Source organism: Puma concolor, chromosome C1 (genome assembly GCF_028749965.1).
Source record: "Puma concolor isolate L17-30 chromosome C1, mPumCon1.1.hap2, whole genome shotgun sequence".
Classification (NCBI taxonomy): domain Eukaryota; kingdom Metazoa; phylum Chordata; class Mammalia; order Carnivora; family Felidae; genus Puma; species Puma concolor.
In genome coordinates this window covers 220,258,180-220,270,950 of record NC_141674.1, presented here as the reverse complement: position 1 = coordinate 220,270,950, position 12,771 = coordinate 220,258,180, and the positions used below count along the sequence as shown (strand labels likewise).

Sequence of the window (12,771 nt, the reverse complement as noted above, 5' to 3'; positions counted from 1 at the left end):
GAGCCCTCAGACAGAGCGCGGGCCTGCCAGCCCCTCCATGTCAGAACACCGAGAGAATAAATTCTGTGGTTTAAGCCGTCTGGTTAGTGGCAATCTGTTCTTTTGCCCCAAGAAACGAATAGGAAAGTCTTTTGTTTTATTTAGTTATAACAAAGTTTCAATCATACTAACAATAGAAAAATTCTGCCTTTAGTCATTCAAAGGTAGCACCAAGCTGCTGGCATTTGGTTTTTTGGCCTCCGCCTTGTGATGTGCGAACACTTGGCCATGAACGCAGGCTGGGCGGACGGAAAGTGCCCCGGCCGGGTAGAGCTGTGCCTCCGTCCCAGCCGAGCCCGGCCTCACCTGCTGACCTTGGTGACCCGGCCACGAAGCTGGACGCCTGAATGTGCTCTCCGGTTCCTTCACTGCAGACCTATTTCGCCCGAAGGAAACTTCCAGATCAGGTGCAACTACATACTCAAATGTACTTACAAACACCCACTCCAAAGTCAAACCTAAACATTTAAAAATTATCCGCAATGGCGAAGATACGCAAACAACAGAAACATCCATCAGCGGATGTAAAGATAACGTGTGATATACACATACGATGGAACATTATTCGCCTTATTTAAAAAAAAAATTTTTTTTAATGTTTGTTTATTTTTGAGAGAGAGAGAGAGAGACAGAGCTCAAGAGGGGAAGGGCCAAAGAGAGAGGGAGACACAGAATCTGAAGCAGCTCCAGGCTCCGAGCTGTCAGCCCAGAGCCCGATGTGGGGCTCAAACTCACAAACCACGAGATCATGATCTGAGCTGAAGTCAGACGCTTAACCGACTGAGCCACCCAGGTGCCCCACATTATTTGCTTTTTAAAAACGGAGGACATTCTGCACCATGAGGCAGCATGCATGAACCCTGAAGACAGTATGCTAAATGAAACAAGCCAGTCACAGAAAGACAAATACCGCGGGCATCCGCCTATAGGAGCTCTCTAGAATAGTTACATTCATAGAAGCAGAGGGTGGAATGGTGGTTGCCAGGTTCTGGGTAGCGGGGTGTGGGGGAGGGAGGTCGCTAATCCATGGGCATAAGGTCTCAGTGAGGCAGCTGATCCGCTCCAGAACCCTGCTGCCTATGGCCCACGGTACTGAATCGTACTCTTAAAAATGTGCTAAGAGGGGGCGCCTGGGTGGCACAGTCGGTTAAGCGTCCGACTTCAGCCAGGTCACGATCTCGCGGTCCGTGGGTTCGAGCCCCGCGTCGGGCTCTGGGCTGATGGCTCAGAGCCTGGAGCCTGTTTCAGATTCTGTGTCTCCCTCTCTCTCTGCCCCTCCCCCGTTCATGCTCTGTCTCTCTCTGTCCCAAAAATAAATAAAAAACGTTGAAAAAAAAATTAAAAAAAAAATGTGCTAAGAGGGTAGACCTTACGTTAAACGTTCTCACAACAATAAAACAACAAAAAACTAGAAAAAAAAATTGTCTCTAAAGTCCAAACGCAATTTTTGTGCACTTTAATACACGTTTCATAACCCCCCTCCCCAAATACTTAAAAACTGTCGTTCTGTTCTCTTCCATTGGCTGGGGTCATTTAATTTTATTTCATTTTTTTAAAGTTTTATTTATTTTGAGACAGAGAGAGAGTGAGGGAAGGGGAAGAGAGAGAATCCCAAGCAGGCTCTGCACTGATAGCATGGAGCCTGATGAGGGGCTCGAACCCATGAACCGGGAGATCGTGACCTGAGCTGAAGTCAGCCGTTTAACCGACGGAGCCCCGCAGGCGCCCCAAGTGGGGTAACTTTAAAGTAGTAACACTGTTCAGCGTTGCACTGTCTGTAGAGTATTTTCATAATAGCAACTGCCAGGCCCCACCTACTGCTCTGAGACCCAGCGCGGCCTTAGCGCAAGGTGTGATAGGACTCCTGTCAGCCACGCTGGCACAGGGACCCCCACGGCCTTGCACCACCTTGACCTTCCTTACCAGGCTTCCCTCCCTGGCGACACCACAACTGCCTGCACCCGAACTCCCGTCCTGGCAACTCGGAAAACCCAGACTAAGACGCCTCCCTGAGTTACCCCAGTACCCCTGGCGGGAGATGTTGCCATCATCCCCATTTCATGGATGAGGACATTGAGGCACGGAGCAGTGGGGCGTCGGGGGGACAGGGAGGAAGGTGGTTCGCTCCTTGAGGCCGAGCTCGGCCTTTTCTGTCAAGTTTCAGGGTAATTGTCTTTTCACGGCTATGATGCCAGGAAACACGCTTTTCAAAGTTTTTTTTTTTTTTTTTCAACGTTTATTTATTTTTAGGACAGAGAGAGACAGAGCATGAACGGGGGAGGGGCAGAGAGAGAGGGAGACACAGAATCGGAAACAGGCTCCAGGCTTCGAGCCATCAGCCCAGAGCCCGACGCGGGGCTCGAACTCACGGACCGCGAGATCGTGACCTGGCTGAAGTCGGACGCTTAACCGACTGCGCCACCCAAGCGCCCCTCGAAGTTTTAAAATAGGCGCACTGTCGTTTTTCCAGAACATCCCACATTCTGAACTTGAGCACACTTGGTGAAACCTTTCAGAGTAGACCTGTTAGATTGAAGCGCTCTGAAAACAGTCTCCCACAAAACACCATCCTCTGGTTTTCAGAGACCAACTCTCTCTAGTCTCTTTCCTTTTTAAAGTTTTTTATTAGAAAAAATATTTACTTACTTTGAGAGAGAGAGAGAGCGCGCACCAGCAGGGGAGGGGCAGAGAGGAGAGACAGAATCCCAAGCAGGCTCCACACCAGCAGCACAGAGCCCGACGTGGGCCTCGAACTCACAAACCGTGAGATCAGGACCTGAGCCGAGATCAAGAGCCGGACGCTTAACCGACTGAGCCACCCGGGCGCCCCTCAGTCTGCTTCCTTTGAATGTGACAATGGTCACGAGGGGCCTCACGTTAAGACGTGAACAAGTGGCCTGCTGTCCCGTGAAAGGTTACTTTTCTTGATCCAAACTGAAAAGTCTTACCAACCTGTGGCCACTGGTAGAGCACAAGTGAGCACCGCCTGGAGAAGACGCAAGGCAGCATCTCCACGAAAATGCAACCCCCCCCCGACCCCCCACCACCGCGACACCGGGCCGCGTGCAACAGAACCAGGTGCGACTCTTCAGCGACGTGACGTAAGACTGGAGTGACTCCTGTCCGAGAGTAGCCATGTTTGTGAGCCCACACACACAGCACAGCCACACCCGCCCACGCCACACACCATACCCCATGCATGCCTCAGGCTGGCCAAGCGCTTGGGAACAAGGGAGGGCCTTGTCTTGAAGATGCCACAGCTCTAAAGCTGATTCTGGAAGGATTCTTCACTCAGCCCCGGTGGAGCCCTGGGGCTCCATGGGGCCCCGACCACCCGTAGGGGCTTGAGGATGATGGGGCTGCCTGGGAGCTGGGGGCCCGGGTCCCTGCCGCCAGGGGTATGACCTCGGACGAGAGGGCTTCATTGAAAATGACCCCGGAAGCAGCACTGGAGGGAGCAGGCACCGTGGGCCAGCCAAGCCGGCACCTTCAGCAGGTGCACGTATAACCAATATGTGAGGAAAGACCAGCGAGGTCAGGCTGGGGGCTGCCCTCTTCCCCGCGGCCCGTGTCACCTTTGCTCTCAGGGGACGATGGTTATGAAGACAGACTCCAGCCCACAACTCCCACTCCCGGCCACCTTCCGCTCCTGAGACGGCGCCCGTAGCCGAGACCCACGGAAGCCTGGGCCCTCGGCCCCAAGCTCTTCCCCCACCTGCTTCCTTTCCTGGGTCCTGAACCGTAACCACTCGTGCCACAGTGTCCTCGGGCAGAACCCAGGGATGCATAGAGACAATTGCCCGTTTCCTTCCACCTCGCATGGCCCCAAGTCTCTGACCCGTGAAGGTGGAGGAAGCGAGGACCGAACACGGCAGCCTGACCAGCCCCTCCCCGAGGCCCTGGGGTGTGGACCCCGGGGTCTCTGTTGGTTCTTGAGGCGATCGCCCTGTCGTTAGGACCGCCTGGGCTTCTTTCCTGTAAGGCACGACCACGCTGTAGCCAGGGCGCCCGTGGTTCGGTGCAGAAGCGAGAGAAGCCCCATCAGGGAACCCGTCTGTGACGCCTTTGCATGCCGGGGGCCTGCCCATGATGGGAGCACCTTTGCAGGGCCAGCAGGTGCCCAGGAAGAGGCTGGGGGGGTCTGAGTTACCCGAGGGGGCTGTCGAGGGTCGGGTCCGCTCAGCTGAGTGGGGTGGTGGGTGACCCCGTGTGCTCGTGGTACGCTAATGCCGAATATTCCAGAAGGTAATGGCGTTGGGCCCCTGCGTAAGGGCAGGCTGGCCAGCAGGGCAGAGGGAGAGGCAGAGTCGGGGGGTGATGGGCGTGACATCCCATCAGTCTGAACTCAGAGGTCTGAACTCAGAAGACATCAGGGAGGAACACTGTGGAAGCTCCCTGCGGGCATTCAGAACCTTTGGGAAGGTGGCTGTAAGCAACTGTGAACGGAAAAGCAGCAGCCGCCTGGAGGGGCGCACTGGGGTGTAATGGCCGGTACAGCCCCGGGGCGCAGAATGCAAGTGGGTATCTGGACCTGAGGAGGCATCTCTTAGGAGGGGCCTCAGCAAAAACTGAACACACCCGGCCTCCTCCTGTCTGCGAACAGCCGTCCTCTGAGCCAGCGGTTGGGGTGGGGGTGGGGGTGGGGCGGGGGCCTCAGAGGCCCACGGGAGCATCTTCAGGGCACACAGCGCCTCTGCACCATCATCCCCACAAAGGTCCCTGTGACCGAAGGGGAATCAGAAGGGGTTAGTGTTCCTCCCACCTTTCTACTCTCAGTGGTCCATACCCCGAAATAACGATGCTCCCCAAATTCGAGGACATCCTTTTTCATTTTTTTTTTTTTAATGTTTATTTATTTTTGAGACAGAGAGAGACAGAGCATGAACGGGGGAGGGGCAGAGAGAGAGGGAGACACAGAATCGGAAGCAGGCTCCAGGCTCCGAGCCATCAACCCAGAGCCCGACGTGGGGCTCGAACTCAGGAACCGTGAGATCATGACCTGAAGTCCGACTGAGCACCCGGGCGCCCCCTTGAGGACATCCTTTGAATCACAAGCCACTTATCCCCAGTTCGGCAGGAGGTTGGAACGTCAGGAGACAGAGGTCCGAACCCTCCCCGGAAATCATGACAATTAGGCTCCCACTCCCTCCTAGCATCTGGGGTCCCCACCTGGGTCGCTTCGAACTCCAGCCAGGGGGCTTTCAGGTTAACGCCTGCGCCACGGCCATTCCGAAATCCTGTTAGCTCTTCCTGGGGGACAAAACAAGGTATCTGGGGCCTACTCTGCCATCAGGGCGCCCGAAGCTCTGGCCAGTCGCCCCCCCCTTCCCCCCCCCCCCCAAGACTGCAGGCCTACACAACGCCCTCCGGACGCTTGCTCCTCCAGACCACCAGCGCCGTCACAAGCAGGGTCACCAGGATGGGCACCGCGATGAAGGGGCAGAGGATGCTTCGGGGCGGGTCCCGCACAGCCCGGCCGGAGACGGGGCAGTTCCTGAAGTAGTGCCGGTGGACGGCCACAAAGAACTTGTCCACGGCCGCATTTGGCCAGAAGCAGCCCAGCTGGTCCGCCACGTGCCTGGTACAGTCAGTGAGCACTTTGTAGCTCCTGCGGGTGCAAAAGCGGCTCATTAGCCCCCGCGCGGGCAGAGGCCCGAGGCAGGACCCGGCCGGGGCTCTTCGCCTCATCCCCCCTGGCGCCGAGCAGCCCTGGGGGTCCTCCCCCGGCCCGGCTCCAGGAGAGGAAGGCCCTGGAAGGTCCTGTGGGGGCTCCCGGATGTCCTGCAGGCGCCCACGCCCTGGAAGGCGGGCTGGGGCTCGGGGACGTCCCTCCTCGCTTCTGGGATTCCAGGGACCGGGACGCACCTGCCGGGGCAGCCTACGAGGGGGGCCTACGAGGGGGGCCGTTCCGACGGCGGCCTGGCTCAAGAAGCCGTCAGGGCACAAACCCGCAGCCTCTCCAGCACCTCGCTGTCCCCTCCCCCAGGCAGGCCACCCAGCCTGGAAGGCGGGGCTCCCCACCGGGCCTGGTCTCCCAGCACGCCCCTCCCCCCCTGCCGCTGGAGCCTCCGGGAGCGTTCATCACCTTTCATGGTGCAGAGCCACATCTTAATTTTATTCATTGGGTGGAAATGCTGAGGACAGGGATCTGGTCTGTTTTGTTCACCTCTGCAGTCCCAGTGCCTAGAAGGGTAGTTGGGACGTGGCAGGCGTGAGTTGGCTGTTTGGTCCTTTTTTTATTGTGGTAAAATAGAAATCATGTTTACTTGTTTGGGTTTTTTTTTTGTGTGTGTGTGTGTTTTTTTTTTTTTTTTTGCTATTTTAACCATTTAAAAAATTTTATCTATTACTTTTTTTGACAGAGAGAGAAAGAGAGAGCATCCCAAGCAGGCTCTGCACTGTTAGCATAGAGCTCGACGTGGGGCTGAATCCCACAAACTGTGAGCTCGTGACCTGAGCTGAAACCAAGAGTCGGATGCTTAACCAGCTGAGCCACCCGGGCACCCCAAGTAAATTACTTTTTAATAAATGAAGATTGAAATCAGGGGATATTAAAATGCGGTTTCCAGAAGATGAGTCCCTTCTGCTTCTACTTAGCAGGTAGAAAGTTGTAAAACAAACAAACAGACAAAAAATCCCAAAACAACAACAACAACAAAAGCCAAAGAAACCACAAAACCCTATGTTTTCTGGAGTCCGTCAGAGAGTAGAGGCTACAAACCAACGAAGTAACTTGTTTCAGGGACCGTCCCGCCTGGGGCAGAGCACGGGAACAACAGACATGAGAAGAAACCCACGACTGACAGACTGCAAAGACCAACTAAGCCTAGAAGGTCAGTCTGGAATTCCTGGGTCCCCAGACACCCCGGTGGTTTTGTGACTCCCCACTTTTTCCCACGAGGCTCCAGCCGGTGCTCGTGAGAAAGATTAGCGGCAGGCAGGGGACTGGCTGTCCCTTGGGGCCAGGCACAAACACTGCACGTTTCTTGAATACTTCTCAGGTAAGAATCAACAGCCTGTGACCCCTGCAGGAAGAGTGGCTGATGGCGAGGAACAGACTGCAGCCCTTCCTGCTTTCCCAGACCCTCCCCGCCTGGGGAGCAAACGCCCTCAGCGGCCGAGGGAGGGACGGCACAGCCTGCCGGTGCCAGGGCACAGGAGAGAGGCACTAGGGCTGACAGAGGAAGAGGAAAGACTCTTCCCCCTCGGGAGAGCGGGCCTGGGATCCTGCATGATACCAAACAGAGGGGCAGGGATCTCCCAGCCAAGACCCCACGGACCCAGGGCAGAGTTGGGCCACCACAGGGAGCGGCCCGAAGGCGTGTGGCCTGTCTGAGCTGAGGCTCTGTCCCCAGCATAGAACCGCAAGCAGCCACTGTCTGCTACCTGGACAAGGTGGAGAGAGACCGGCTCAGGCGTGCAGGGCGGGACACCGCCCTGAGGAAGATTCACCAGCCCCCGCTGGGACCGCAAGGCGGTGGCAGCCATTGCTACAGGTACGGAGGCCTGTGGTGCTCTGAAAGTGACCACGGCAGCCACAAACCCCAGACCCAGCTCGGTTCCTGACAGGATGGACTCCAACCCCACACCAACAGCCTGGCGGGAGAGGGTGACCCACTGCCAGAGACGAACACTAGTCGCCTCCGTCTCTGATGTTCTCTCCACGAATGTTCCGTATTCAGATACGAAGTTACGAACTTTTCACTCAGAAGCAACAAAACCCAAGCAACGTGTTGCCAAGAGACAAAACAATGAACAGAATCAGACTCATTGATGACCTAGATGTTGAAACTATTATGCAGGGACTTCGAGGAGATGATCACGACAAGGGGTCTAGGTGAGCAATCAGATAATCTACACCCACAGAGCCTTGTAGCAGAGACGTGAAGCTGTAAGAAAGCTAGAGAGAAATGCTAGAAATAAAATGAAACCTGTATCAGAGAGAATTCCCTTGATGAGCTCATTAGCAGGTCCGGCATCTGAGGAATGAGTGAGTGAGCCTGAAGGCAGGTCAGTAGGAATTCCCCAAACCGAAACACAGAAAGAAAAAACAGAGCATCCCTGTGGCGAGTTAAAAACACTATCAACGTTATATCAAGTCCAACTTGTAATCTGAGTCCCCAGGAGGAGGAGAAGGAATGGGGCGGAAAAAGTATTTGAAGAGATAATGGCTGAAAAGTTTCCCAGAACAGTGAGATATCCGTCTGCCAATCCAAGGTCAGAGAACCTCAAACAGGGCAAAAAGCAAAACAGCAAATAAAGAACCACACAGACCCATCAGTCAAACAAGCATCTGAAAACCAAAGATAAAGAAAAAACTTCCAAGAAAAAAAATCCTAGAGTCTGTCAGAGAAAAAAGACACTTACAACGAAACAATGGCAGGGTCTCAGCAGACATTTTACAAGAGACTGTGCAGGCCAGGGACAATGGGGTGGCTAACGGTGGGGAACACAGCCCTGTCTGTCCAGAGTCCCATACCCAGCAAAAGTAGCTTTCACACATGAAGTTGCCAATAAAGACTTTCTCAGAAACAAAAAGAAGCTGAGAGAGAATTCATTGCCAGAAGGCCTGTGCTTTAAGAAATGTTAGTTTTTCTTTTTTTTCTTTTAATTTTTTAATGTTTATTTATACTTGAGATAGAGAGAGAGAGGGAGAGAATGAGCAGGGAAGGGGCAGAGAGAGGAAGCCACAGAATCCGAAGCGGGCTCCAGGCTCCGAGCTGTCAGCACAGAGCCTGATGCGGGGCTCGAACTCACGGACCGCGAGATCATGACCTGAGCTGAAGTCGGACGCTCAACTGACGGAGCCCCCCAGGCGCCCCAGAAATGTTAGTTTTTCATTCAGAGGAGTATAACAGATGCAGTAAACGGATACCGTCAAAATGAAGATGTTTAAAGATCCTTTTCTGAACTTTCTGACTTTTGAGCTAGAAATCCAATCGACGCTGGGAAAGGCTGGGGTGTGTCCAGCAGCCAAGCACCCCTCCACCGCGGCGCCTGTTATGTGGTCTCCAAATCGCTGAGTCACTGCCCCGAGTGCACTGGGACCGCGGGCCCTCCTCGGTCCGCGTGGGGGGGCTGGGAGGGTGGGGCCCCAGGAGGGACACAGCGGGCCGAGGTGGCAGCAGCTGGCGTGTGTGGGACCCGTGCCCGACGGGGTGTGCGGTCTTCCCAAGAGAACAAGGACTCGTGTTTCAAGTCAAAACAGAAGTGGAGAGAGCCACAGGAAGTCATGACAGGCTGGGTCTCACGGTGAGAAGAAATGAATCAGCATGTATCAGGTGCCTGGCCCACGGTAAGTGCTGAATGTGGCAGGTGTTGTGAAAGCCCAAAGTCCAGCCTTCTGAGCTGGGTGTCGATCAGCTACGGGGACACGCATCACAAGCACTGGTTTGGACGACCTGTCTTCTCCCCTGTCTCAGACCCACCAAGCCCCCCAGTAGTTTCTGGGGTTCGGCAGGACAGACACGCCGTCCTAAACGTTGCTCCCCCTCCTCGGTGCCTGGGGGTGGGGCGGGGACACCCCCAGGAAGAGGTATTGCCACCCCTGGGCCGGCCAACCAGGAGAGGGAGGAGCCCCTGACCCAGGAGATGAGACCCTACAGACCCCACGTGGAGGCCACGCGGAGGCTGAGCGCCAGGGGTGGGCTATTCTGGGATCAGGCACTTTCTCCTTGAAATGTTATCTTCCAGTTTGCAAAGCCATCGCCATCTAAAAATATCTCCAACATGCAGTCAGCCATCCACATCCTGTTTATTTATACAGAAGTGACAGCTGAAACTTTCAATAAATATTTGGAGCCCTGTCAGCAAGGGGGTGATAAGAGAATTCCCCTCAGAGTGTAGACATTCTTCTCTTCAGAAGAACACAGTACTGACTGAAGGGCCCAAAATAATCATGAAAAATATTCTCGCCTTAACCCTCTATTTTCAGTCCTCACATAACCAAACAGTTATCCTGTGTGTGTGTGTGTGGGGGGGGGGGCAAGGACTTTCTATTCTGGGCCTTTAAGCAAACTTTGCTTGGAATGTTCCTGAACACGATGGTGTGAGTTTCCAGTATGTCTGGGTCCCAAGTCAAGGCTCCCGGCACCAAGACTTATTGTTTCCTCGCTGGCAAGAAGGCTGATGCCCACTCCTGCCCCAGGCAAGGTGTCTGCTCTGGGGACACTGTGGTCGCTGGTGTCCCCCAGGTAGCCCTGACTGGTCCTGATGTGGAGTATCTGAGCTGGGGCCCTGGCACCCCAAGACCTGGATTCAAATCCCAGCCCCGCCGCCTATCCCGAGTAATCCTGGGATCGCCTTCCCCCTAACCGGGCGAGCCCTGGCCTCCTTATATGCAAATGAAGACACCACTTGGCAGGGTTACTGGGCAGATCAAGTGAAATGAGGTCAAGGGCCCCACATACAGCAGGTGCTCAATAAGTGGATGTTACCTCATCCCTTCCTTCTGAACAACTGGCGTGTGGCTTATAAAGTAGTCACTTCTCGTTCTACAAACCTGAACAAAAGCAGACCAGGCCACCTGAGTCTAAGCCTCCGAAATCCGAGGAGGAACCACTTTTGGACTTAGGTTCACTTTATCCGTATCAATAGCTTCACCCATCCACCTGGGACCACACGCCCCTCCCCCCCCCCTACCGTGGGTTCCCGCAGCCCCATGCACCTGCCGTGGGGAGCAGCAGCTGGGGGTGAATGTGACTGCCCCGCGCTGGCCCAACGGGCCTGTCAAAATGCTTGATGACACGGCGGGGAGGCTCTCGGATAGCTGGCGAGGCGGGCAGGTGGGTGTGAGACCCAGAGCCGTACCCATGACGCTTTTGGCTAAACAGCCCTTCTGGAAATACAAATGACTAATACACAGCCCAGAAAAAGTTTAACCCCGCTCTTAAGAAAAACAAAGAGGGGCGCCTGGGTGCCTTAGTCGGTTTAGCATCCAACTTCGGCTCGGGTCATGATCTCGTGGTCTGTGAATTCAAGCCCGCGTCTCGGAGCCTGGAGCCTGCTTCGGATTCTGTCTCTCCCTCTCTCTCTGCTCCTCCCCTGCTCACGCTCTCTCTCTCTCAAAAATAAATAAACATTAAAAAAAATTAAAAAAGGGGCGCCTGGGTGGCTCAGTCGGTTGAGCATCCGACTTCAGCTCAGGTCACGATATCTCGTTCCGTGAGTTCAAGCCCCGCGTCGGGCTCTGTGCTGACAGCTCGGGGCCTGGAGCCTGTTTCAGATTCTGTGTCTCCCTCTCTTTCTGCCCCTCCCCCGTTCATGCTCTGTCTCTCTCTGGCTCAAAAATAAATAAACGTTAAAAAAATTTTAAAAAAAGAAAGAAAGAAAAACAAAGAAGCGAATGTCCAAATTTAAAAATAACGCTTTGCGCTGGGGAAGGTACCGTGAAATGACAGAGGTCCTTGTGTCATTGCTGACAGAAGACAAACCGGTAAACATTTTCCCGAAAAGCGATTCAGCGATCTGCGCCAATAACCTCACAAGTGTGGATGCCCTTTGGCCCAGTATTTCTTTCCTGGGAATTATCTGAAATTAATAACATAAAATGTAGACAAAAGTAGTGTAAGAAGATGTTCACGGCGAATTTCTAATTATGGAAAACAGCCAACAACGGGACTGCCAGGAAAGAACCGGCTTCTGAAAGCCTCCCCGCTCTCTGCACCTCCCCCTTCAGGCTCGCAGCCCTGGGTGCCTAACCCCGCCCCACCAGCCACCTCCAGGCCCCTCCAGTTCCAGCAGGCCCCCTGCAGGAAGGGCACGGCCACTAGATGGCGCCCCTCCTGGGGACCTCCTCTCTGTGGTCTCCTCCCCTGGGGACGCTTCTCCCGCCTGTCAGCTCCTCCCGTGCAGTCACCATTCCCCCAGGACCCCCCATCCGGGCTCCTGAGGCTTCGCCTCCATCGCCTGGAGCGACCTCGCCCGCCCGGAGAGGCTCCCCGGTCCTCCCCACCTCCCTGGTCGGAGGGAGGGGCGTCCACACTCCGCAGACCCCTTGCTGTGACCCTCCCACCCCCATCGGAAGCTGGGTCCCGTCCACATCCAGCTGACACCACACCTGGCTTCCAGGTTGCCCGTGCCCCCAGCTCCAGCTCCCAGCCCCTGGGAGCCCTTGCCCAGCCCCTGAGCTGTCATGGACTTCTCCCCACCTCCTCCAGGCGTGTCCCTGCCCTCCTGTGGCCCTGTCACTGTGTCCAGGAGTAGGCAGCAGTGACTTGTCTCGGTGGGTTATTGTGACCCACCTTGCTAATAATAGCGTCCACCTTCCTTCACAATTCGGGCCAGAGGCCTTGGCCTCCCTGCACCCCTTCTCTTCTACTCCACCCAGCTTGGTCAGGGGCGGCCATCAAATCCCTCCCTCTTCTCCTCTCCTCTGCACCCCTGCGCTCAGTCCATGATTGGCTGTCTCACCCCTGCCCTCCTCCTGACCTCCAGCCCACTATCCGCATCTTTGCACCTTCCTCGTGCTGAATTCAAAAGCCCTCACGTAGCCCCCACCCTCGGCCATGTCCTCTCCTTCTCACCGGCCACAGGCCAGCTACACTGGCTGGTGCTTGTGCCTCAGGATCTTTGCACACGCTGCTCCTTCTCCGCGGAAGGCTCTTAACCCCATCTTCACCAGGCCAACTCTGCTCCTCCTTCGAATGTCACTTCCTCAAAAAGGCCTTTTTTTGATGCTTCAACCTCATTCGGCTTCCTGGTAAAGTGGGGTTTCCTTCATAGATGTCTTAC

General features: G+C 55.1%; 1 protein-coding gene across 2 annotated transcripts in view; it reads right to left on the bottom strand.

The window, feature by feature from the left end:
• Positions 1-4,893: 4,893 nt before the first annotated feature.
• Positions 4,894-12,771, bottom strand: part of RAMP1 (receptor activity modifying protein 1) — a 47,416-nt gene continuing 39,538 nt past the window's right edge. The window contains exon 3 of one of the 2 annotated variants that reach the window (XM_086720077.1): positions 4,894-5,647. In XM_086720077.1, the coding sequence (XP_086576203.1) occupies positions 5,392-5,647 (256 nt within the window). In that variant the 3' untranslated portion in view covers positions 4,894-5,391. The remainder of the gene's footprint in view (positions 5,648-12,771) is intronic. The other variant, XM_086720078.1, reaches the window with a different exon arrangement.